At 42.4% G+C, this 26412-nt stretch overlaps 1 protein-coding gene and 1 long non-coding RNA gene across 3 annotated transcripts in view; both read right to left on the minus strand.

The window, feature by feature from the left end:
• The window catches only part of LOC309380783, a 249884-nt gene that overhangs the window by 69610 nt on the left and 153862 nt on the right, over positions 1-26412 (minus strand). The gene's annotated exons all lie outside the window — the stretch shown is intronic.
• The window catches only part of KCNN2 (potassium calcium-activated channel subfamily N member 2), an 86926-nt gene that overhangs the window by 24623 nt on the left and 35891 nt on the right, over positions 1-26412 (minus strand). For both annotated transcript variants that reach the window (XM_081930542.1, XM_081930541.1), the window contains one exon: positions 854-995. In XM_081930542.1, coding sequence (XP_081786668.1) covers positions 854-995 — 142 coding nt within the window. The remainder of the gene's footprint in view (positions 1-853; positions 996-26412) is intronic.

The raw sequence follows: 26412 nt of genomic DNA on the forward strand, positions 1-26412 counted from the left end.
GTTTAAAAAAACACACCAATCCCTTTCTTATTACTGCATTTGCCCTTTCACTGTCACTGCATATAGCAATGAAGTATACAGTAATAATAGATGCATCCAGTGCTTTTTTCCCTAATAAAATGTTTAGGGGTACTCTCATTTTCCTACCCATACTGAAATACTGCCCCTCAATGAGGCCAAACTTAGATTCACAAAATGTTTAGGGGTATGTGTACCCCTGCGTCCCCCCAGAAAAAAAGCACTGGATGTATTAATGCAAAGATGTTAGAGGGAAAACCACTACAACAGTTTCATAAAAGCAAGATCACTCAGTCTATTATAAGACAAATTTAGAAACTATTAGGTCTGACATTAGAATTCACTGGAAGCAAAAAGAAGAGGCAGAAATGTGATGATTGCCATATATGACATGAGTGGTAGCTGACATATTTGATGCTCAGAATATCAACTTGTTTAGCTCAGTTTGTAAACATTTCCTAAGAAAAGCAGGAAGTGAATTCCCGAAGACCGTGCTCAGGAGTGTAATCCTATAAATACTGGGTTGGAGCCATGTTTCATCATGCTTAGAACAGACCCACTGAAATCAATGGAATCAATTATCTCAATCAGTATACTCTAACCATGATGGGAAGTCAGGGTGCAACATATTTACCTGGGAAAAAGTCCCACAGAACTCAATAGGACTCCTGTATAGACATGTACCGGTCTATGGACAGTAGTATACAAATGACCAAAGATTTAACAAACAATTTTACATTAATAATACGCGTTGTTAAACCAGTGAAGTTGTTCTGAAAACGATTCACCCAAGAAACTCACGAGAAATGTGGAAATTAAAACTAGGGGCACTCACCATTATTCCAGTAAGCAAGCAGACTCCTTTCCCACAGTATGTGTTAGGTACCATATCACCATATCCAATGGAGAGAAAAGTTATTGAAATCAACCACATTGCTCCAAGGAAGTTGCTAGTAACATCCTGTTGGTCATGATACCTGAAAAAGAAAATTATAATCTCTTTAACCACAAATTCTTCAACAGTGCTTTTCTTTTTTGGCTTTGAAAAGAACTTTGGCAGCTCGTTCCTTCTCAAGAATAGCTTTGTTCCTTGAAACATATGCTTAAGATGCATGTTTTGTCCCCTATGGGGCTCCCCTCAAATACATACATGAAGCAGCATATACAGTACATGTATATGGGTTGTTGCTATCAACGTGGACAACACTGATCTCCTCTTAGAGGAGAGAAGCACTTGGGTCTTGAGTTCAACAACAATTTTACTGATAATCCTTTCCATCTATTCTTCTTCTTATTATCATTGTCATTATCTTCCTCATTATCTTGCTTTTCTGCTCTCCCAGACACCGAGAGCAGTTTATACATGAGAAAATACAATAAATATTTGATTTTATTTATTTAGAAAATTTCAAAACTACTTAACATTAAAAGCTATCCAAGTAGCATACAGTTGAACAGGTGTTGGGAACAGGAGTAGGTTGAATCAGGAATTGCTCCACCCTTCACAAGCCAGTTGCACAGGTGAGCGAACCGGTCATAGGATATCAGATGATTTAAATTTACTTGCTGTAGCTGTGAAGGCAGAATTTGGAGCACCCTCTGAGTGCACTCCTGATTCTTCCTTTCCACCTTGAATTCAGTGCCTTTTGAATTGGCACCTCTTTTGGTCACTATGCAGGGCAACAGAAAAAGTCACTGAATTCAACAAACACCAAATTGAAGAATTGACAAGAAAGGAAGGACCAGGCAAATCTCAATTTTAGTTTCCCTTAATTTCTCATTTTTTCCTGTCTTAAGTTTAATTTTACACTCCAGTTTGCATTTTTAATAATAATAATAATAATAATAATAATAATAATAATAATAATAATAAATAATAATTATTTACGGTATATCCCGCCCTCCCCAACCAAAGCCGGGCTCAGAATGGCTAACAACAGTAAAAATAGCACAGTTTACATAAAATCACAGTCAATTAATTGAAATACATTCTAAAATCAGTTCAGAATCAAATTAATGGCAACCATTGGGCTAGAGTTCTATGAAGATTACCGAAGGAGAGAGGGGGTCAGACTGTGCCTTGGCCAAAGGCCTGGTGGAACAGCTCTGTCTTGCAGGCCCTGCAGAAAGATGTCAAGTCCCGCAGGGCCCTAGTCTCTTGTGACAGTGTGTTCCACCAGATCAGGGCCACGGCTGAAAAAGCCCTGGCTCTGCCTGAGGCCAGCCTAACTTCCCTGTGGCCTGGGATCTCCAAGATGTTTTTATTTGAAGACCGTAAGGTCCTCCGTGGGACATACCAGGAGAGGCAGTCCCGTAGGTACGAGGGTCCTAGGCTGTTGTATAGGGCTTTAAAGGTTAAAACCAGACCTTAAACCTGATCCTGTACTCCATTCATCACCTCTCTAATGCGAATTTCTCTTAATATAGATATTTGTGTTTGCAGTTTTCTTAATATACTCTTGGTTGCAAAGCAATTTCCCCTAATACATTTTGCATGTCGTTTCTACAAATGTATGCATTTTAATACACAGTTCACCCTAGCAGTAAATGCATTTTTTAATATTCGTCCGGACAATTTAACTGCAAAATCAGTGTGGATTTTGAAGAATGGCTGTGTTTTGGTTCTTATATTGTTTTGGAAACTGCAAATTAGATAGATTTGCCTTTAAATGTGAATTGGATCATATCTCTTCCCCAGCCCTACTTATATAGTGCACCCCCAATGCTTCCTTTGGAATGTGGCACCATGGCTTCCCAAGTCCAGCACCTGATGCCCAATGATGACATGGGAAGGCCAAATGGGATTGTTTTTCTCAAAACTATCTCATAGGCGAAATGGAGAGGCCTGGCGGATCAAATTAGGCCTGGAGGATCCCCACTACTGAACTAAAACATAATGTAACAACATATGAAACCATTAAACATAAGAACACAACAGAAAATAAAAACAGAAAACAGTGAAATACAGAAAAGGTAGAGAATCCAGTTAAGTCCAGTAAAATTTGACTATCAGGTACAGCACTCATCTTGCTTCAGGCCAAGGAAGCAGGCGTTTGTCTGCAGACAGCTTTCTGGATCATGTGGGCAGCATAACTAAACAGATTCTGGTAAAACAGGGCACCGTGACGAGTGCCAGAGAGCACGGAAATGCCGTATACCTTTCCACCACAGTGGTACCTATTTATCTACTGGTATGTTTTCGAACTGCTAGGTTGGCAAGAGCTAGGACAGAGCAACGGGAGCTCACCCCTTCGTGTGGACTCGAACTGCCAACCTTCTGATTGGCAAGCCCAAGAGGCTCAGTGGTTTAGACCACAGGGCCACCCACTCCCTAGTGAAATACAATAGAGGCAAGCTGAAACACTTCTGAAATGACATTGAATTCCACCTGACACATTTTCAGGAGGCACCTAAACTACATTACCTTGAGACTTGCAGAGGGAAAGGTATTCTAGATTACAGGGCCACCCACAGAAAATGCCTCTTTCTGGGTCATTGCCCCATACCAACCTGTTGGGCGCAGTGCCATAATAATAAATCCTAACATATCCAAAACATAGATCTATTCAGTATCACGATAAGCCTCCAATTAAATCCAAGTTAAAAGCATAAAAGCCCAGGAATTAAAAGAAAACAAGCTGTAGAAGACAAAGTTCAGATAGGTTAGGGGAATTAAAGAAGAATATATGCACATACTGTAGCTATTACTGGTATTACCAATTCAGACATTGCTAATCACAACAATGCTTAGCAGGGCTATGCTATATTTTAACAGCAGAATTAACTGAAGCAGTTTCACAGGTTTCGCTTGAGAGAAGAATCTTAATTATCAATGTCCTTCAGATGACTTTCCCACCATGTATGTATCCCTATTTAGTAACACACTGCTCTGTGGTGCTGATCAAACGTTTTCTCAGTTTTTAGCTGTAAGGCAAGGCAATACCCCAAAAAATGTGAATGATATCATACAGCTGTGATTTAACAGAACTTAATTTACTGTATTAGTAGTCTCATTGTTCTGCCGCAAAGCCATTAGGTTCATAATAAACAATTCTAAAGCCACTGACTTGCAAGCAATACCCCTGGTGTCATGAAAAGAATCCCTTAAGGACTGCTGCAACAGACATCGTGATCTTATAATCACCGATTCAACAGTGCACAGACTGACTTGCAGCAATGTAGCTGTTTCTGCATCATGGGAAAATTAAGTGTAGAGCAGGTCAGTCTTGTCGTGCAATTTGCTGAGCAACCTCAGTCTGGAATGTGCAATAAAAAAATATAAGATACGTGAGCAAAAAAAGCCTCTGTAGTAGGTGGTCTTCAGAAATAATTTTCCTGTAGTCCTACACTGTTTCATTCATTCATTTGTTTATTTGCAAGCCACTTTTCCACACACAAAAAATCATTCTCAAAGTGGCTTACAAGCAAGAAAACAATACATTCCTAAACCAAACACTGCAAAAATAATTTCATAATAAGACAGGAAAACGACACAATAGCAAACATAACAACATGCAAATAGCAAACAATTCAGAACTATAAAAATAAAAAGATTACATATACAGTAACAAAATAACAGAGGAGTTTTACAGTTTCACCTTGGTCCTACCAAAAACTTCACAATTCCTTTCATAATTCTTTTGCATCATAACCAACTATGTGCTAGGCAGTCCGGCTTCCAAGTTCTTTCAAATTGGAGCCTCAAGTGACCTTAGCAAATACATTATGGGATGACCTACAATGGTTCTCTGGACCCAAGGGCATTCTTTCAAAAAGCTGGCCATCCTTTTCCCCCAGTCATTGTCTCTGGATTCTAGAAATGTACAGCATCTCATAGCATCTTTTCTCAGAGTTCTTTGAGGCTCATGTTTCTAAGCATTGACAACGAAGCTGCTATCAAGTAGGGATTGTGGGGGGATTGTGTTTAGTTCACATTCGATGGTGAAGTTCACTTTCTGGAACAATATGAGAACAAAACACACAGCCACCCTTCAAAATTCGCACTTAACTGAATTTTGCAATGCAGTTTCCCAACCAATGTTTACAAAAATGCAAAACTGTGTATGTTAGCCACAACTGCATACAAAAGGAGACATTCACACAAAAATGCTTAAATAATTTTATGAGGATTAAAAAAAAATCTACCTATCATTGCAGAAATGTGGAGAACTAAATTTTAGATTGGAAAAATGAGGAACTGCGAGAACCAAAATTGACAGATCTTTCCATCCCTACTGCTGAACATGTCAAAGCTCCAGGTGGGGTTTTAGATTGTAAATCAAAAAGAACTGTTTGGACAACATTGTACATTGCTGTAAATAAAGAGGGGGGGACCCTGTCTTAAAGTCACTTACTTTCACTCACACCACCTAAAGGGTTTTGGTGGAAGAAGTGAACAGGATAGAATATTAAGTTGGGAATATAAATTAATTTCAGAGGAATTTATTTAGAGGGATGGGGTAATGAAGAATGGGGGGGGGTAAATTAGTTGAAGGGGCATTTATTTGGAGTAGAATCTGGATGGAAAATCAACTGGAGGTAAATTAACTAAAGATGAATTGACGGTGTGTGCTGGGCAGGTTTATCAATTTGGGATGGGGTGCAAATAAATCAAAATATTTTGAGGTGTGCGCCAGATGGATACTTGAAGTAAATTTATTGAACGAGTAACTGTAGATGAGAAATTAATTACTTTCTGTGAAAGGGGTGTTTTGCTGCAGCAGAGTAATGTGGGATCAAACAAATAGTTTAATGTTGTGGGTTCAGATCCCATCACTGTCTTGTACCCAGTTTCTTGGTCAAGTTATTTATCTCTCACCCTGTCTTCTTTACACACACACACACACACACACACTACTTAATTTTGCTTTCAACCACTCTGTTACCATCTTTGGTGATGGACAATATATAAATCTCTTACTAATAATAAACAAATGTGTGGCATGAACTGTAATCTGCCCACGTCCTTAAGCTTTCTGCTCAGTATGTGGGTGATTTGCTGCTTTTCAAATGTAGCACAGCTGTAGTCTTGATTACATTGATCTATGGAGCTTGGTATCATGTGGGATGATGGTATTGTTTAATTCAGTGGAATATCTAAAAAACATATGCAACAGCTGTGTATAGTCCACCTCCTGACCCACCAGCTCCACTGGCTGGCATTTGACCAGCTGGGTACCAGCTCCTGACCTGTCAGGCTCTCCCTCTTCACTGCCAGCTTTCCTGTAGGTACTGTATAGCTTGGCAGAGTGGGCAGCTCTTGTAGCATGCCAACAATATTCTTTGGACTTCTACTGTTTGGTTTATTGCCATACCTAAAGTGAAAAATGCTAAACCTCACTATTTGGACTTTATGTTGGCTACATTCATCTGTTGCTGTAGGTTATCCCTTTTGGTTTATTGGCACACATGAAGTGAAAAGTTTTACCTTCACACTGGATAATAGAAAGATTTTTGCAAAAGAGAAATGTCAGCATTCTGAAGACAAAGACATAGCAAAGCACTGGAAAGAAAAAGAACCATATGAAATGCTTCTCCTAGGGATTTAAATTCCTATGTACATATTTTGCATGCATATTACTATAGTTGCATGAACCGACTTCCATCTCCTGCCCTGAACAATTCCTGAGAATTCACATTATCTAAGCTTAAGTTAGGGTGCACTGTGCTTCTTTTGAATACAGAGGAAGGCTACTGACTTGAAAACGGAGAAGAGGAAAATGGAGACATGGCGTCTTTCATCATTGCTAGCTTTATGCAAATGCAAACACAGATGAGACAACAGGTTTCATTCAAAGTGCCTACTGTTAAGCTTTAATAGTTAATGAAATGTTATGACAGCTGCAGAGACAGGCTTGGCTTTTATATCCTCTACTGGATCTTCAGAAACACAACACAAAGGCAGGTGTCTGTGTGTGTGAGTGAAATTTACAACAGGAAACACCGTAAAGCAAGCTAGGGGCCTGCAGTTGGTAGATCAGCAAGTAATGTCAGTGTGGGTCATGCAACAGAGATGAGGAGTTAGCAAAATATGACTCATTTGTAGTCATTTGTTCTGCTGCAAATCCTCCCAATTAGCACCACAAAAACACAGAATCATAGAAATGTAAAGTTGGAAGCGACCAAAGGGATCACCTAGTCCAAGCCCCTGAAATGCAGAAATCTTTTTGCCCAACACAGGGCTTGAATCCACAACCGTGAGATTAAGAGTCTCATGCTCCACCGACTGAACTATGTGGGTAGACCTTGTATCATATCTGGCAAACACATACATATTGGGTTTAAATACTACCACATCGCAAAAGGTGGGAATTCAAGGGCAAAGGACAGCTCAATAAACAAGCACTTCAAATATATTTTACACAGGAGAAAAACCACACAGTGAATAAAAAGAAGCTTTTAGAAAGAAATTCATGTAACATTGTACTTAACTCCACTCAGGGATACTGATTGCATTAAATAATAGCGTGGAACCTCTAAACCACAGGCAAGCCATGGATACCTAGCCCACACTTGACATAGGATGTCAAATGTCAAGCAGGTAAAAACATGGGTCAGTGGAAAGCTGGATCTACAGGCATCACCAATCAGCATAATGGCAGCAACTGCAGAGTACAATGCCTTTGTAAGCACCATCAATCAGCTGATTGTTGGCCTTCTTCCTTTGCCCAGGCAGTTTGAACCACGTAGGCAAAGGAAAATGGATTACTTGACAACATTGTGACATCAGGTGATTTTCAAGTGGGAAGCCCCACTCACCTACTGAACATGGCTCATGAGGGAATTAAGGAACCAGCATACTGGATTATTCAAATTCCCCATCCCTGCATTAAACTATGTGTGACAATGTTTTCGGTTTGTGGCAATCATCTGACAAAATAAGTTAATTAAAGAAGCAAAATACATTGTTTGAAGCGTGGCAGATGAGCATAAAAATAGTAATATGATCTAAGGCTGCATATACAGTGGTACCTTGAGTTACAAACGCTTCAGGTTACAAACTCCGCTAACCTGGAAGAGTAACCTCGAGTTGAGAATTTTGCTCCAGGATGGGAACGGAAATCGTGTGCCGGCAGCACAGCGGCAGCAAGAGGCCCCATTAGTGAAAGCATGCCTCTAGTTAAGAACAGTTTCAGGTTAAGAAAGGACCTCCAGAACGAATTAAGTTCATAACTAGAGGTACCACTGTCCTGTACATTATAAATTTAAAGCACATTGCCCCCCCCCAAGAATCCTGGGAGCTGTAATTTGTTAAGGGTGCTGGGAATTGTAGCTCTATGTGGGGTAAACTGCAGTTCCCAGGATTCCTTAGGGAAAGCAATATGCTTTAAATACAATGTATGTACACAGTATTAATTAACAATGTTTTGCATTTTAAAAGCTGAGCAAATTAACTCTTGAGTAATGATGTTTTTTGTGAAAAATTTCCATTTTGTAACCTATTATCTATATTTCTAGAGGCTGGATTAGTACAGCTGGACTAAATAAACTAACCATTTGTTAAGTCTAGTCTACTCCCCTATTATGTTTGAAAGAAAGTACCAAATTACTGGCAGCTGACAATTCTGGAATAAATTGGTCCAAAAATCACCACGCACACTGCCCAAACCTCGTTCACAACCTGCAGGAAGACACCAACCACCAATTTGTGCTTGTGTTTCCCAGACACATTTGTTTGGCTGTTGATGAAGACAGATGACTCAGCCAGATAATTCTCAACTTTACAACGGAGCATTATATAATTTGTGGAATCTAACACTAGCACTTTTGCATTGCCACATCTCTTATCAGGAAAGTATTCTGGAATGATACAACACAGCGTTCAAAATTGTAAGAATGAAAAGCAGAAATATCCATCTACCAATGATACACTTTAATAGGATTTGAACTTTGCAATAGCCCAAGAAGGAGAAACTTCTGCAGGACTCTTCAAGCAAACAGGCACTGAGTTTTCCAAGAAGGTGAAAGTACAATGTGCACTGGCAGCGGATTATATTCTGGAGGAACTGTTCATATTAAGCATGAATAAGAGCAGGTCTAAAAACTATTCACTAGTAACTGAAATGTTCCTGCTCCTTCTCACACTATGTCACTGACTTTGGCAGGGAAAGAATCACTCATAAAAGTTGTTATTTATATTTTTTTAAGGCAATAGTCCAGATTCCTTTACTATCCTAGGTCCATAGTACAAATTGTAAATGTGGAGTCCTCCTTTCCCTTAATATGGCTCAAATGCACATTATGACTCCCAACTTTATTACTTTTTTGCTTGCAATTGTGTCTGTGGTGAGTGATACATCCCACTTTAATGGTTACAATAGCTGCCTGTTATCTGATCACAATTGCTACCCGTCATTCCTCCTTGACAGCTGTTTCACATTCACCTTAATGCCAACAAGTAAAAAAAAGAATTAAACTTTGCTTCTCAGCTTATCTGCTGCTTCATGCAGAGCTGCCTGCCTCAATTTAGCCTGATCAACACCGATAATCTCATGAATACAGTTCGCGATCAAGCACTTTGCTTTCTTAAAAGGTAAAGAGACCCCTGACCATTAGGTCCAGTCGTGGCAGACTCTGGGGTTGCGGCACTCATCTCGCTTTACTGGCCGAGGGAGTTGGCATACAGCTTCCAGGTCATGTGGCCAGCATGACTAAGCCGCTTCTGGCGAACCAGAGCAGCGCACGGAAATGCCGTTTACCTTCCCACTGGAGCGGTACCTGTTTATCTACTTGCACTTTGACGTGCTTTCGAACTGCTAGGTTGGCAGAAGCAGAGACCAAGTAATGGGAGCTCACCCCATCGCGGGGATTCAAACCGCCAACCTTTTGATCGGCAAGCCCTAGGCCCTGTGGTTTAACCCACAGCGCCACCCGTGTCCCTTGATTTCTTAAACAATAAAACAAAAATTACTGAGAAGATTAATAGACAGAAGGTAAATGTTGCCGGTGGTGGGGGGGAACAGACTTCCAGATATCCCCTCCCTCCAAAAAAATAATCCTGCAAAACACTACTGATTTGAGCAAAGCAGAGACCTGTTAAACGTTATACAGCTAGACTAATTATAGCGAAAACGGTACAGCCCACTAAATCTGAAACTTGTCAATTTGACACTGAGTGGAGTAACTAGCTATTAGACGTCCCCCAAAATAATAAATCTTCTGTCTTTTCATCACTCGTTTAAATAATAGGTGGTTGGAGAGTGGTTTCTTTTTTTCTTTCTTTTTCTCCTCAATACACTGCAGGATTTATACATATATTCTTCTTTTAATTCATTTACTGGCAGGTGATCTTAATACAGGGAAGAGGAGCTGTGTGACCTTCCCAGTCCTACCAACCAGGTGTCAAATGAGACGCAGGTACGCAGGAGTGAGATTGTGCAAATCTTGTGTCTGCAGGATTGGGCCCCCACCCAGAGCGCCTGCATCCCATGTGGCGTTATATGCCTGGTAGGGGGAAGCGAGGGCACCTGCTACTTTCCCATGCAAAGACTCTTGTCAGCCCCAGTATGAGTATGTAGTGAGCCTCAGTCACATGGACATGAACGAAAAGCAAAACATCAGAAAGGACGCTAAAGAACAGATCCAAAATATATGACATTTCTATGTAAACAGAGAACCCGAAACAGGATGCTTACAAGCACTTTGTGCAGTATGTCATTTAGGGATTGAACTGGGTACTTTCTTCAACTTCTACCCGTCAGGAAATATGTGTTGAAACATTAGTTGTAAGTACTAATTGTGGTTTTGTGTGCCGCACACTAGACGATTAGCAGTGGCACTCTATAACCTGCTTTGTTCCTATGTCATACTCTTCAGATAGCCCGTTCAGTCCAAGTAAGGATCAAAAGGAGCTGCCGTGATTGGAAAAGTTGTATGAATGAAGCTCAGCATAGCAAGAATCACTTTCAGTAACCTTTGATAGGATAAAGAAAGATAGCAATTAAAATACTGCTACAGTTATTACAGTGGTACCTCTGCTTACGAACTTAATTCGTTTTGGAGGTCCGTCCTTAAGCTGAAACCATTCTTATCCTGAGGCGTGCTTTCGCTAATGGGGCCTCCTGCTGTGTGCGCCTCTGGTGCACGATTTCTGTTCGCATCCTGGGACAAAGTTTGCAACCAGGAGCAGCTACTTCCGGGTTAGCAGAGCTCGTAACCTGAAGCGTTCGTAACCAGGAGCGTTTGTAACCAGAGGTATCACAGCATTAAAGGTAAAGGTAAAGGGACCCCTGACCATTAGGTCCAGTCGCGGACGACTCTGGGGTTGTGGCGCTCATCTCGCTTTATTGGCTGAGGGAGCTGGCGTACAGCTTCTGGGTCACGTGGCCAGCATGACTAAGCCGCTTCTGGCGAACCAGAGCAGCGCACGGAAACGCCGTTTGCCTTCCTGTCGGAGTGGTACCTATTTATCTACCGTATTTTTCGCTCTATAAGACACAGTTTTCCACTCTTAAAAAGTAAGGGGAAATGTGTGTGCATCTTATGGAGCGAATGCAGGCTGTGCAGCTATCCCTGAAGCTAGAACAGCAAGAGGGATCACTGCGCATCAATCCCTCTTGCTGTTCTGGCTTCTGGGATTCAGAATATTTTTTTTCTTGTTTTCCTCCTCCCAAAACTAGGTGTGTCTTATGGTCTGGTGCGTCTTATAGAGCGAAAAATACGGTACTTGCACTTCATGCTTTCAAATTGCTAGGTTGGCAGGAGCTGGGACACGAACAACGGGAGCTCACCCCGTCGCAGGGATTTGAACCACTGTATTAGCCTTCTGTATTTTATCAAGAGAGCTCCATTCCCTGAAAACTTGTTAAGGGTCACACAACATTGTTGTTGTGGCTGCAGAAAGGTGACCTAGCCACGCTTTTAGAAGTTGCTGAAGTTGCCGAACAAACACAGAGTGAGTGGTCCACTGTAGACGTTCACACAAAAGAGGGCTTCACACAGTTAAAGGGCAATTAGGCCATATTGCTGGTCCCACCTAGAGAGCAAGTGAGCTAAGCACTGATGCCTGCAGCATGGAAATCTATGCATGCAGACCTCTGTGTGAGTAGTTTTCCTCCTGTTCTGGAATGATAGAATCGTAAATTACTCCCTGCAATGCAGGAAATCACAATGGCAGCATCCCTGACAGATGACCACCCAACCTCTGCTTAAAAACCTCTAACAAAGGAGAGTCCAACACCTTCGGGGGAGTCCGCTCCACTGCTGAATACCTCTTATTGTCACAAAGTTCTTCCTAATGTTTAGGCAGAATCTTCTTTCTTGTATCTTGAATCCATTGGTCCTGCCCTATGGAGAAGACAAGCTTCTTCCATCTTCATGAGTCTGGCTTGGTTTTCCTATCCACAATTTCAACAATCCACAGTTCTCTGTCATCAAGAACTGTGGCTTGTTTAACATCAGAAATGAAGGTTTCCAATTTCTTCCTTGTGGATGTGAAAGGAGAGGAGAGGATGCATATGAGCCTCAGGGTTTCCATGTCTCATTCATGTAGCAGAAAATCATGGTTTCTCATTACATCTGAACTGGATCAGTGCTTGGTAAACATTATAGTCTGTAAACAAGTGAAATCAATCCCCCCTGAATTCTAAAATCCAGAAAAATCCAGAACCTCAAGCTTCCTTCACTGTCTGAAGGAACTCGCTATAACCATCACCCTGCACTAATGCCAGTCTGAGGGTGTCCTAATATCAATGACAGGAAAAGGAGAGGGCATTGCTTCAAGATAGAAATCCTAAAATAGGTAGAGGGTTAAAGCAAGAACTGGGAGCACTTGTGCCCTCCAGGTGTTGTGGATTATAACTCCCATTATTCTTGGCCATTGGCCATGGTGGTTGGGGCTGATGGGAAATGGAGTCCCAAAACATCTGGAGGGCCACATTTATGTGCGTTTCTTCATTTATGGGCCAAATCCAGGACACATTTCTTTAAGCTTTTGGACCTGGACACCATTTAAGATTGATCTAATTGTTTAGCTTATTCAGAAACTAGTCAACTAGCAAATGAAATTTGCAGTTTCTAGCCCTGATTGTTTGCTACTCAGTTGCAGCGGTCATGAAAAGTTGTTCATTCACACTGACACCACTAAATCAACAATTCCAGAAGGAACCCCAAATATTCCTGGTTGGGTGAATGAGAGCTTTAAAATCATCCTGGGTCATTTCACATTGTTAGCATGTCAAGATATTTAGAATGGTAATTTTTGCCAGTATATTTGCTCCTTCGATAATTCGGAATATAAACAGTAGTGTATAGACATAAACAAAGCATTTAGAGCTAACTGACTTGATGAAAGCATCCCAAATCCAGTATGTCACTAGCTGCAGAACATAAGCCGTCATCTGTTTCAGCGATGCCTGATAAATCATTCATCACATTTCTACAGGAGACTTATTTACTTCCCTGATGTACACAGTGTAACACCTCTTGGTGCTTCAGTCATTCTTCAATGACAGTCACTGAGTCATTACGTATATTGGAAAACAGACCATGAATCCAGCGGCAAAGAGGAAAGCACCCCATACATTTTATTTTATGGATGCTCAGTTTAAGACAATATACTGAGGGAATGAGGATGAAAAGGGAGAACCCAAAGCTTTAATTCAGTTCTGAGGAAATGTTGAGGAACACTTAAAAGAAGTCTCATGAGAGGGAAGCAAGCTTGTTTTATGTTAACTGATCATAAAACGAAAGGCTTTCCAAACAAAGATTTGTTTATTTTTAAGTACAGTGGTACCTTGGGTTAAGTACTAAATTCATTCCAGAGGTCTGTTCTTAACCTGAAACTGTTCTCAACCTGAAGCACCACTTTAGCTAATGGGGCCTCCTGCTGCCACTGTGCCGCTGGAGCATGATTTCTGTTCTCATTCTGAAGCAAAGTTCTTAACCTGAAGCATTATTTCTGGGTTAGCGGAGTCTGTAACCTGAAGCGTATGTAACCTGAAGCGTATGTAACCTGAGGTACCACTGTAAGCAGGACAGAGTCTCAAACAAAGATCATAGAACTGTAGAGTTGAAAGGAACCCCAAGGGTCATCTAGTCCAACCATCTGCAATGCAGGAATCTCAGCTAAAGCATCCTTGGCAGATGGCCATCCAACTTCTGCTTAAAAACCTCCAAGGAAGGAGAGGCCACAACCTCTTAAGGTCGACTGTTTCACTGTCGAACAGCCCTTGCTGCCGGAAAGTTTTTCCATATGTTTAGTGAGAATCTCCTTTCTTGTAACATGGAAGCAAATGGTTCGAGTCTTACCCTCCAGAGAAGAAGAAGAAGAGTTTGGATTTGATATCCCGCCTTTCACTCCCTTTAAGGAGTCTCAAAGCGGCTAACATTCTCCTTTCCCTTCCTCCCCCACAACAAACACTCTGTGGGGTGAGTGGGGCTGAGAGACTTCAAAGAAGTGTGACTGGCCCAAGGTCACCCAGCAGCTGCATGTGGAAGAGCGGAGACACGAACCCGGTTCCCCAGATTACGAGACTACCGCTCTTAACCACTACACCAGGAGAAAACAAGCTTGTTCCCTCTTCCATGTGGCAGCCTTTCAGATATTTGAAGATGGCTCTCATATCTCCTCTCAGTTTCCTCTTTTCCAGGCTAAACATGCCCAGCTTCATCAACCTCTCCTCATAAGGACGTGCTCTTCCAAGCCCACATTCCTGTCTCAGGGATGTCTATAATGGCTTGGCCATGTGCATAGAATGGAAGGTGACAGCATCCGTGAAGGTGGCAGGCTCCTCAAGGCCATGCTCTGCAGGGAGCTGGCTTCAGGCACTAGGCCTGTAGGCAGAGCAACTATGTGTTACAAAGATGTCTGTCTGTAAATGGGACATGAAGGCTGTATGGGAATCCCTTGAAGGTCATCGCAGTACCTGGAGACAGAAAGTCAGGTTGTGTATCCAGAGGATGAATGACTGCTGGGAGGAGCACATAGAGAAGAAACACCAGGGTACACCTGTAGCAGCAAAACTGGACACCTTCATCCGCCCCACCTGCAATAAAACATATCTCTCCCGTATTGGTCTCCACAGCCACAGCAGGCGTTGCAATTCTGCAATAGTTTGACTTTACCAGCAAAGGCACACTCTTACATTGTTTCCCGAGGCAGGTGGATGCCAACAAGTACAAATTCAATTCAATCGTGAATTAGATGGCTAAGTACAAAGGAGCAGATACCTTTTAAAAATAGCAATGTTTACAAATAGGGATATCGTATCACTCCTTTCCTTCTACCATAATCCTACAACATTTAAGTGAAGCCTTTCCTGCGGTCCTTGAAAGCAAACAATGAAAGAGCCAAGTATGTTTCACCTGGAAAAGAGGAGAGTGAGAGAGGATAGCCATCTTCAAATAACTAAAGGGTATGGAAGACGCAAGCTTGTTTTCTCCAGGGGCATGGAAGATGCAAGCTTGTTTTCTCCTGCTCTGGAGGGTAGGAGCTGAACCAATGACTTTAAGTTATAAGCAAGGAGATTCTGACGAAACATCAGGAAGAACTTTCTGATAGTAAGAGCAGTTGGACAGCAGAACAGGCTCCCTCAGGAGGTTGTGGACTCTCTTCCTTGGGAGGTTTTTAAGCACAGGTTGGATGGCCATATGTCTTGCAGGCTTTAGTTGAGATTCTTGCATTGCAGGGAGTTGGACTTGATGAGCCTCAGGATCCCTTGCAACTCTATGATTCATGCATTTGGATGCTGAGAATAATAATCACACAAGCATGCTTGTTCCTCCCTCTTGCCACTGTTCTCATTGCCAGTCCTGCACAAGTTGGAGGGTGACTGTGTGAAGTGGGGAAGCCTTCTCTACTTGTGGAGTGTCAGGGAACTGCCATCAGGGCCGGAGGGAGAGAGCGGGCTCCAGAGGGATTCCAGAGAGCGTCCCGGGATGGGGAGAGGCAGCCCAACTTCTGGGGAAGGGAATCAGCGTAGCACCAGTGGAGAAGGGGGGCAGATGGGGGAATCGGCGAGGCGGTCCCATGACTCCTTGCCGGGGACCAGAGGGGAGAGTAAGGGTCCTCCACTGCCCACGCCCTCCTTGCGCAGAAGGCATCCGCGCAGGGAGAGTAGGCGGAGACTAGGCATCAAAGAGCTTCTTTGCTGGAAGAAGTTCAAGAAACGCCCACTGACGGATTCTGCCAGCGATTGAGACAGCCACGGGCGAGTGGCTGTCCAGACAGAAAAGGTTCACTCAGGCAACCCAGCCAGGTGTATAACCCACTTGCCCTCTAACTTGTGGAGGTCAATGAAAGCGTGGGTGGAGCTAGCATGCCCCTTCTTTGTGGGCCATCCTCATGTTACATGATTATTAGACACAGCAACAGAATGCCTAAAGAGGGCCATTGTTTGTGGGGAAATCACTTCAACTGATTATGGTCCAGAAGACAAATACAAACACCCCCCCCCCCGTTTCAATTGTTGTTTAAATTATTATTTTAAAACCATTCGCAAGACAGTGGATTTCCAAGCCGCAATCTCACCCACTCTAATAATTCTAGGCTACTAGCTGACATACAGAGACATCATATATCTCCCTGTGCACATGCCGTTATTTCCAAAGAGGCCAAAGATTTAGTTTCTTACGCATCATCTCTCTCAAAAACACGAGAAACTTCAGTGCCCTAGCGTGAGCTACAGAGATAAATAAAACATAGTTCAATTGTTCCTCCTCTGCTCTCTGTGCTCTGGTGCCCTTCTCTATCCCCTCTCTGAGAACACTCCTTTCCTTTGCAAGAAAAGCGGGGAAGATGCAAGTGAAATTGGTAGACTGCTTTTCCTGCAGCAGACAAACCCCCCAGCAGGATTAAAAAGGAGACTTCACTTTCACATAGTAGAGATGAGAACGAAGCAATATCTCTGCTTTTTTCAAAGCACAGCCAGAAATTATTCTGAACTCTTATGAATGAATGAAAACACTTCTCGCTGCATTCATGACACAGCAGCACATCAAATCACCCTTGATATATAGAACAAAAAAAAAGCAGTTCAAACATGCGTCTGTTCAAGCAGGCGTTTGCTGGCCCGAGACATTTTGGCACTGAGGCTAACCACAAAATGGTATCCCAAACCCTGCCAGGGAAGAAAGGGCAAGTAAAGATATTCGTATCAGGAACGGGGGGGGGGGGAGACCAGCAGTGTCTCCTATTCACCAAGAGGCCAGTCTAGAGGTCACTGTGGGGGCTGCCCAGGAGGTGGCAGATCTGGCCTCCAAGGAGCATGCCTCAGCCATTGCTGCCACTGCGGTAGTGGGTGATATATTCCTTGGAGGCCAGATCTGCTGCCCCTGTGGATCCTGCTGCCTGAGGCAGCTGACTCATGCATGGCACCTTGCCTCATGCATGGGCTGGCCTTCAAGGAACATAGCAAGCTTATTGTTTCTAATTAAACTTGTTTCTAAAATCAACTGCTACTGTCTTACACCGGGCACATGGAGTCTTTTTCAGATGAATGGTCACACTGTTTTCCAGTAAACCTTTCCAGGGTGGAATATGGTATGGATGAGTTGGGCCAGATGCAAAAGTAGGAAGAGTAATGAATGTAGTTTGTAAAAGTAGATTGTGCAGAGGCTGGTTTCTACACAGACTCATGAAATCCTCTCTAACTTCTGCCCAGCCAAGCAAGAGCTATCAGAATTCCAGGACACATTCTTGACAGGCACTCAAGGAAGGTGTGACTCAAGAAAAGTGTGTCAGTGCCTGGTGCATACCCTCCAACATTTCTCTGATGAAAATAGGGACGTCTTATTCAACAATAACAACAATTTTATTTATATCCTGTCTATCTGAGTGAGTTGCCCCAACCACTCTAGACAGCTTCCAACAAATATAAAAACATAATAACACATTAAACATTAAAAAGTCCCTATACAGTGGCACCTCTGGTTACATATGCTTCAGGTTACATACGCTTCAGGTTACAGACTCCGCTAATCCAGAAATATTACATCGGGTTAAGAACTTTGGTTCAGGATGAGAACAGAAATCATGCTCCGGCGGCGGCGCGGCGGCGGGAGGCCCCATTAGCTAAAGTGGTGCTTCAGGTTAAGAACAGTTTCAGGTTAAGTACGGACCTCCGGAACGAATTAAGTACTTCAGGTTAAGAACAATTTCAAGTTAAGAACAGACCTCCGGAATGAATTAAGTATGTAACCAGAGGTACCACTGTATAGGACTGCCTTCAGATGGCTTCTAAGGATTGTATAGTTACTTATCTCCTTGGCTCAGGAGTTACATAACTCCATACTCTCCAACATTTCTCCAATGAAAATAGGGATGTCCTAAGGAAAAGCGGGACATTCCAGGATCAAATCAGAAACAGAGATAGCTTCTGTAAATCTGGGACTGTCCCTGGAAAATGGGATGCGTGGGGGATCTGCATGGTGTGGCTTGGGAGGAGGTGGGTGGCTGGGGAGGGGGTGGCCTAGGGAAAGCCCAAAGAGTCTGTCAGAAAGGCCTGGAAATGCCACCTCCCCCCCCCCAGACCCGAGATTCCCCACCCCAGCTTTCAATGAATGCATTTCAGTTTATTCCTCCCCCAAGACTTCATACTTTAGGGTGTATATTGATGGTTCCATTTTTAAAAAAACAAAATGCTGTTTCCTTTTAAAATCACATTCCATTTTAATACGTAATAACCACAGATAATTACACTAAAATGAAATAACATAATTTTACTTCTGTGAATTATGAAACATGATTAAGAAACAATATCTGCATTAACAGGTTCCTTCATATGTTCCAGAAATGTACAGGTTTTTTGTTTTTTTGTTTGTTTAGGATGTTTGTATTCTGTGTGGAGTAACAGAATACTGAATCCAGCTGAAGCAAAAAGAGAATGCTAGTAGCTATCTGAAGGACAAAGTTTCATATCTCTGAGTTAGCAGCTGAGAAAGTTTATGCAGAAGGTTGACATTCGAGAAGGGAACTTGTGCCTAATTCAATTTAATGAGAGGTACTGTGGAGCTACACTATAATTTATGGAAATCAAGAAGACAGAATGGAATAAGGGTTGTCCTAAGAGACTGTAATGTTCTAAAGTAAGTTAAAACCATTATAAACAAGACATCCATTGCAACTTTACCATGCAGGCTGACTGCAAACTAAGTTGCAGGATAGATCTCAGAAGTCAGGCCATTTCTACCATGGTCTACTTAGTGACAATCTGTATAAAAAAACACAAACACATTTGTTGCATAGTTATTATGTGAGAAATCAAAATCCTGGTATTTGTTTCCCCAGCTGATAAGAAAAATCCTTTTATTTATTTTTGTCTCTTAATGTATCATCTCATACATTTTGCTTCGAATTTTCATTCGGTTTCTATACATGATCCACCAACCCTTAGCCTGGCTTAAGTTGCATCTGTACCAACTGTATTTCATATACTAATGCAATTCACACCACATCCTGGCTTCAGTTGCTGCTTAAAGCTCCAATGGCACTAGGAATACCTCAAATAGGTACTTTTGCCGTTTGGAGCGTTCTACATCATGGAAAGCATTGTCTGTCATAGGGCAAAGAACAAAAAACTCAAGTGAGCTTTCCTCTCCCACAAAGAACAAGACACATGTGGATACATCAGAGTATAGAACCAGTGAACTGTCCCAATATATAGGTGGTCTGATACTGCAGAATAATTGTATGATGTCTGAAAACGGCCAGCAGCAGATACGCAGGAGGAAGAAGAGTTTGGATTTGATATCCCGCTTTATCACTACCCTAAGGAGTCTCAAAGCGGCTAACAATCTCCTTTTCCCTTCCTCCCCCACAACAAACACTCTGTGAGGTGAGTGGGGCTGAGAGACTTCAAAGAAGTGTGACTGGCCCAAGGTCATCCAGCAGCTGCATGTGGAGGAGCGGGGAATCGAACCCGGTTCACCAGATTGTGAGTCCACCACTCTTAACCACTACACCACACGGACTACCCACTTCTGCGCTCACAGCAACTTGCAATCCCCGGTGGCAGTGCTGCAATGGAAAGTCTTGCCCTCCCTTTCACATTTACAAAAGAGCTTGGCAGGAAATCCCAACGTGCTTATCTGTCCTCACGCCCTGGCCAAGTCAATACGTTTAGCACTGCACCCTAATCAATAAAATTAATAAAGTATTTTTTAAACAACTAAAAAGGTGCCCTTGATTTTCAGGCAGCCCATTTAAAATACGTTTTCTAATAAAAGAATGTATAAAAAACTGAAGACGGCACACGCTTAGAACAATATTCGTCTTTCACTTGCTCCCATGGGAGGAATTGCTTCTTCTAAGATGGTTTATGCAACACATATAGCTATAACTTAAGAAAAGCAAAGTAATCATACGGTTTTCTTCAGAGCGAACACAGTCACTTAAGATTTCTTTATTCAGGTGACTGCTCTTTGTACTGCTGCTTTATTTTAAAAAATATTACCATTTAAATTTAAGTTGTTTTTTTCTCAGTTCTGTAACCTAACATGTTTTGAAGGAAGAAGGTTCAAGTTAGCTATAACATCAATATGTTAATGTTCACTAGCTTGGTAACATGGTACAGATAAGATAGACCCGCCCACACCCAGATATTACTGGACTCTAGCTCACATCACTCCAGCCAGCATTCCTAATGGTCAAGGATTTTGTCAGTGAGCTGTGGCTGTGTTTAGGCCCTGGGTGATAGCCAGGAGGCTGCGAGGGAATGTGCATAAGAGAAACCACAGAGCCTAGGACTTGCCAATCAGAAGCTCGGTGGTTCAAATCTCCACGACAGGGTGAGCTCCCATTGCTCGGTCCCTGCTCCTGCCAACCTAGCAGTTTGAAAGCACGTCAAAGTGCAGGTAGACAAATAGGTACCGCTGTGGTGGGAAAGTAAACGGCGTTTCCGTGCGCTGCTCTGGTTCGCCAGAAGCGGCTTAGTCATGCTGGCCACATGACCCGGAAGCTGTACACCGGCTCCCTCGGCCAATAAAGCAAGATGAACGCCGCAACCCCACAACTGGACCTAATGGTCAGGGTCCCTTTACCTTTAACATTCTACATATAACTGTGGATTTCAGCAACATTTATTGTTTCTGCTTTAGTTTTCTACTGCTTGGAGATTTGCAAATATTACATATATAGATATATATGTGCACATTTGTACCAAAAGGCCCCCAGAGTGGTTTACATACACTCAAGTAAAACAAGCCATATATGCTGAACAGTATAGAAATAGTCTCATTCATTAATAATGGTAATAATAATATTAGGAGGAGGAGACCAGCAATACAGGGAGGGCACCAAGTTTCCATCTCTTATTAAGACAGGGAAACAGATCCATTCTCCTGCACAGGCAGACAACCAAAGCTAAAATTCTCTTCCAACTAATGTGGCATTTCTTTCCCAATTGCTATGCAAATTTACATCAAATTTTACTCTGGAAGTAAACATCCTTCTAAATTCTGCGCTAAGGTAAAAATTGATGTAAACATGACTATATCTGCTCCTGCCTTCCTAATCAGCTAGTGACAGTAAGCAGACAGTATATTTCCTGCTTCAATCTGGCTTTATAAATCAGCACTAATTTCCGTAATTTGTAAAAAGTGTTTGAATTACAGAAGCTTCATGCCAGCATTTTCTCATTGTCTATTGTTTTGTTTTGTAACTATAAATCCTTCCACATCAAGAGTATCTTAATGAATGTGTAATCTAGGATCTCTGAACGCTCTGAACCATTCAGAATTGTTTCTAGCAATTAACCAAAGTTCTTTTACAATGCATTGCATATTCTCTCTCTTCAGTGATGGTGCCGTTGCTCCACTAGAGCACCTATTGATGTTCATACAAGGAGAGCTTCACACAATTAAGGGGCGATTAGATCACATTGCTGGTCCCAGCCAAAAAGCAAGTGAGTTAAAGACTGAAGTCTGAAGCATGGAAATATATGCATGCAGACCTCTGTTTGGGTAGGTTTCCTCATGTGTTGGAATCATAGAATTGCAGAGTTGGAAGAAATTGCGGGGTCATCTAGTCCGACTCCCTGCAATACAGGAATCTCAACGAAAGCATCCATGACAGATGGCCATCCAACCTCCAAGAAAGGAGAGTCCACCATTTTCCGAGGGAGTCTGCTCTACTGTCAAACGACAAATGACAGTTTAGTTGGAATCTCCTTTCTTGTAACTTGAATCCATTGGTTCAGGCTCTACCTTCTGGAGCAGGAGAAAACAAGCTTCCTTCATCTTCCATGTGACTGCCCTTTAGATATTTGAAGATGGCTATCATATCTCCCCTCAGTCTCCTCTTTTCCAGGCTAAACATACCCAGAGCTCCTTCAACTGTTCCTCATAAGGCTTGGTTTCCAAACCCTTGATCATGTTGGTCACACTCCTCTGCACACATCCCAGCTTCTCAATAGCCTTCTTAAATTGTGGTGCCCAGAACTGAACACAAAGAAGAATAGAGTGGTACTATTACTTCCTCTGATCAGAACACTATACTTCTGTTGATGCAGCATGGAACAGCATTAGCTTTCTTTTGCTGCTGCCTCACACTGTTGCATAGCTGTCAAGTGTCCCTTATTTGGCGGGACAGTCCCTTATCCCAGCGCCATGTCCCGCTGCTGTCCCTTATTGATGAGGCTTCATTTGGCTGCTGGCTGGGCTTTCTGCCTTTGGCTCAGAGGGGCTCAGAAGTTGAACATACCTGTGCCCAGAAAATCCCTTATTTTGGCTGCTGATCTCTTATTTTCGAGGCTGCTGGTCCCTTATCTTCAAATCTGTAAGTTGACAGCTATGCACTGTTGTCTCATGTCGAGCTTGAAACCCATAACCAGAAACCTGTCTGATCAGGGGTCCAGAATGTGTGGAAGCCTTAACACCCAAAGGTCTACATGTGTAGGCTGCCTTGCTGCAGGTATCTGATCTTAATATGAAGATGTTGAGGTCAGGGCTAGAAGAAAGTTCCATTTTACCTTCAGCCTATGTAATTTCTTCTGCATGTGCTGAACTTACATTACAGACTCCTTTGGCTATAAAGACTGATACGGGAGAGACATGTTTTGTTGCAGCGGGGGCAGATGAAGGTATCTGGTCATGCTGATGCAGGTGTACCATATTCACACACTTGCAGAACTTATGCTGAACATGACTTACATGGGGCATGGTCAGCGGGTGATGGTTAATATTGCATCTCTCCAAAAAAAAACCCCTGAGCTGCTGGTAGAACAATCTGCTCACTTTGTAAAAGTGTGTGTTTCTATGTAGATTGCAACTGTTGTCCACTATAAAGGCAGTCCCCAGCAAGTGTCAAAGGAGGAAGCCACATTTTATGAAGCAGCCATTTTGAATCCCCCCAAATTCAAAAAGCAGATTAGAACAGGGCTCTCTGGAGGTACCAAAATGGCAACTGCTACTATTCTCTTCCAGCCAAGGAATTTTAAATCGCCTCCAAAAAAACTTGCTGAAACAATACAGCCCATTCAAAGGTGTATGAAACAAGTGTCAATTTGGTCCAGTCATAATGTCTGCTGACATGTGAATATGAAGAAGGCATTAAGGCAAGTTCCTCAGTACCTCAGCCTTAAATTCACTGTTCTGTTCCCCATCAACAGAGAATAATAGATTTATTTTGAGGATAAATGACCTAAAGAATGCACATTAAAAGTATCAAATATTGCAAAAATTGATCAAAGACACGTGCAGAAAACTATTTTTATTGCATTTTGGGTATGGATCTTAATCGGGGACATATTCATTTTAAATCCATTATTTTCACATACCAAGCCGAGACACAGAACATCCATTTAATGGAGGAAGATTGCTTCTGCCATCTTGCAAAACATGTATAGCCTGTTAATGCATTTTACCAGATTGTCTATTAGTAGTCAGGTGTGTTGTTTTTTAAAATCACTTTAAGAAAATAGAAACATCTATTTTTACTCCAGCTGGCTGTTTCACGAAGCATTTTTCTGTTCTAACCAACTTCTGCAATGATTCCCCCCTTTCTCTTTATTGGAATGAGGAAACACTTTGTTTACTTTTCTGCTTTTAACAGTTCAGATTGCTAAAACCAGTTAGTGAAGTGTTGCTGAATATTTGCTAGACGAAGAACACTGTTTACAAACAAGTAATCTGAAAATGTGCCATCAAACGGTTGATTTGATGGTGACAATCCACTATTGATAAGAAACTCCTAATTCATGGTATTAAGAAGTGCAAGCTCTAGTATGGAATGAATCTGAAATACTGTAGGGCTACCAGAGAAGGCTTTTTATGCTCAGAGTCTTTCCCATTCACTTCATTGCACAGGAATGCCCCATGCATGCCAAGAGAAGAATCCACTGAGGAGAACATTTACTTCCTGTTGACATATAAAAATGGCATCTGGGGCCAAGTCTGGTGTCAACATTCAGCACAGTCAAACAGCTGCTGGCTCTCTGCATCTTAGCAGAACCTGGCAGAACTGATGCTTCCCTTGTGCCAGCTGCAAGAGGCAGATTTCCCACAATGAAATGGAGCTATGCTACATTGGGCACTGCAGAAAATATAAAATGACAGGACATAGTTACCCACAGCCACCAGCTAAGCCCATGGTCAGGGAACCCATTGACATAGGAGATAGAGGAGGAGGACAACAACAATGACATCTAGCCAACAGAGCCCTCACACCCAGAGCCTGCCATTGTTAATTCTTGTTTTTAATAGGTCGAGAGGTTGGTACACTTGTATCAGGCCCATCTCTTCTTCACCATCTGGCACAAGTCAATTCAATAGCAATATCTACATCTGCAGTGCAGTACTGGATCTACATATTGCCATGGGATGGAGGAAGTCTGCACTGCCACCCACTTCTCTTGCAGACTTCTCTCAGTGCCAGTTGTGCTGGCACAGGGTGAGGGAGAACACATGTGCCCTATGCAGGCTTCCTTCTTGTGACAAGAGATATGAAGGGAAGAAAGTCCTTTCTCTACTGCATGTCCCATACTGTACAGGCTTTCTTAGTGCAGAGCTAGGATGGTGACAAAGGGAAGAAAGAGTTTATTTCCTTTATGTTCTCCATTCTATCACCAGAACCACTGACAGAAGGAAGAAGGCAGGTGTCCTGTCCACCCGCTGCTGCAGCTTCTCATCTTCCATGCCATCCCGATTTAAGCTGAACATCCTGGAACTACAGAAGCCATCCCAGCTTCTGATTAGATCCCAGAATGGTTCAGTGCTCTGGCATGAGTTAGCTGGTACCAGAGCAAAAGGTGGACCAAAAGGTGCTTGTTTTTTGGTCTCTTGCTCTGGCGTGAGTCAGTTGGCTCCTGAGACAGCACCCTGATTTGGATCAGCCAGATGTTGGAGGGTATGATGGCGAGCGAGAAGCTGGGACTTTCTACAGGAGCTCACCTCTTCTGATAACAAAAGTTCCACTTATTAGAAGTGGTGGGTAGTTGCAATGCAGCATAGACATGTTCATTTCCCATTCACTGGGTGGAATGTAAAACCAGTTCCTGGGCCCAATGAAATATAGTGGTTGGTCTTAGGAATAAAACAGAAATGAAGGAGTTGAACTACCTTAGTATGAAAGCACACAAATACAGCCACCCACTTGGCTGACATTAATGCTACCAGGATGATCACCTTGAGAGTAAGAATTTCAAGGGGTGCTTGCCTTTGGTTTTGAAACACTGGCAAAGTAAATTCCTTAACACAAAGTTGGGAAGCCAGATGGTAATTTTCTTATGTGTGGGTGTGATGACATATCCGTACTGGTTTGTATATGCAGAATACTGAAAAATAAAGCTGCCTTTCCCCCCCAAGAGTGTCGGGCTTGAAATCTGCAGAGAACAAAAGACTAAAGTTCCTGTATAAAGAAAAGGTCCTAGTGCCCGTGAGAGAATATTTGGAAAAATGGTTGTACTGGAAAGAATCTCAGCCGTGAAAGTGTTTTTAAGGTATCTATCATTCCCAAAGTTTGCCAGTACAGTTAGTCAAGAAGATAGGGAACATCTCACCCTGCCAGTTCTGCTAAGGTTTGTTATCTCTCTGGAAAGAGATACACCCAATTTAAGGCTTTATATGTCTAGAATGTGAAGGAGATTTTGGCCAGAGTAAATAAAACTCTTGCTTCAATTCACTAGGGAGTTGTGGTGCTGGTAAGAGTGCCAGGTGAAGTCTCCAAGTCCAGGGGACCCTGACGTTTACCGTAAGTAGAAAATGTTACAGACATTTGTTTAAGTAAGGATGAACATGAATTTCCTCTCTCAGGTGAGCTACCAGGGCAATCCTCAAGCTCCCCTTCAGGCTGCCACTGCTGGTGGTCTACTGTCACTTTGTGACGGGGAGTACTGCTTGGGAAACATGGGGACATAAAGTGTCTAGATAAATTCTGTCTTTCTGTTCAGAGGAGAAGATATTGACCCCCTTTCCCTCTAGACAGTTTGAATAAAATAAAAAAATTCCATTCCAAGAGGGCAG

This window comes from Podarcis melisellensis (genome assembly GCF_964234715.1).
Source record: "Podarcis melisellensis genome assembly, chromosome: 11".
Lineage (NCBI taxonomy): Eukaryota > Metazoa > Chordata > Lepidosauria > Squamata > Lacertidae > Podarcis > Podarcis melisellensis.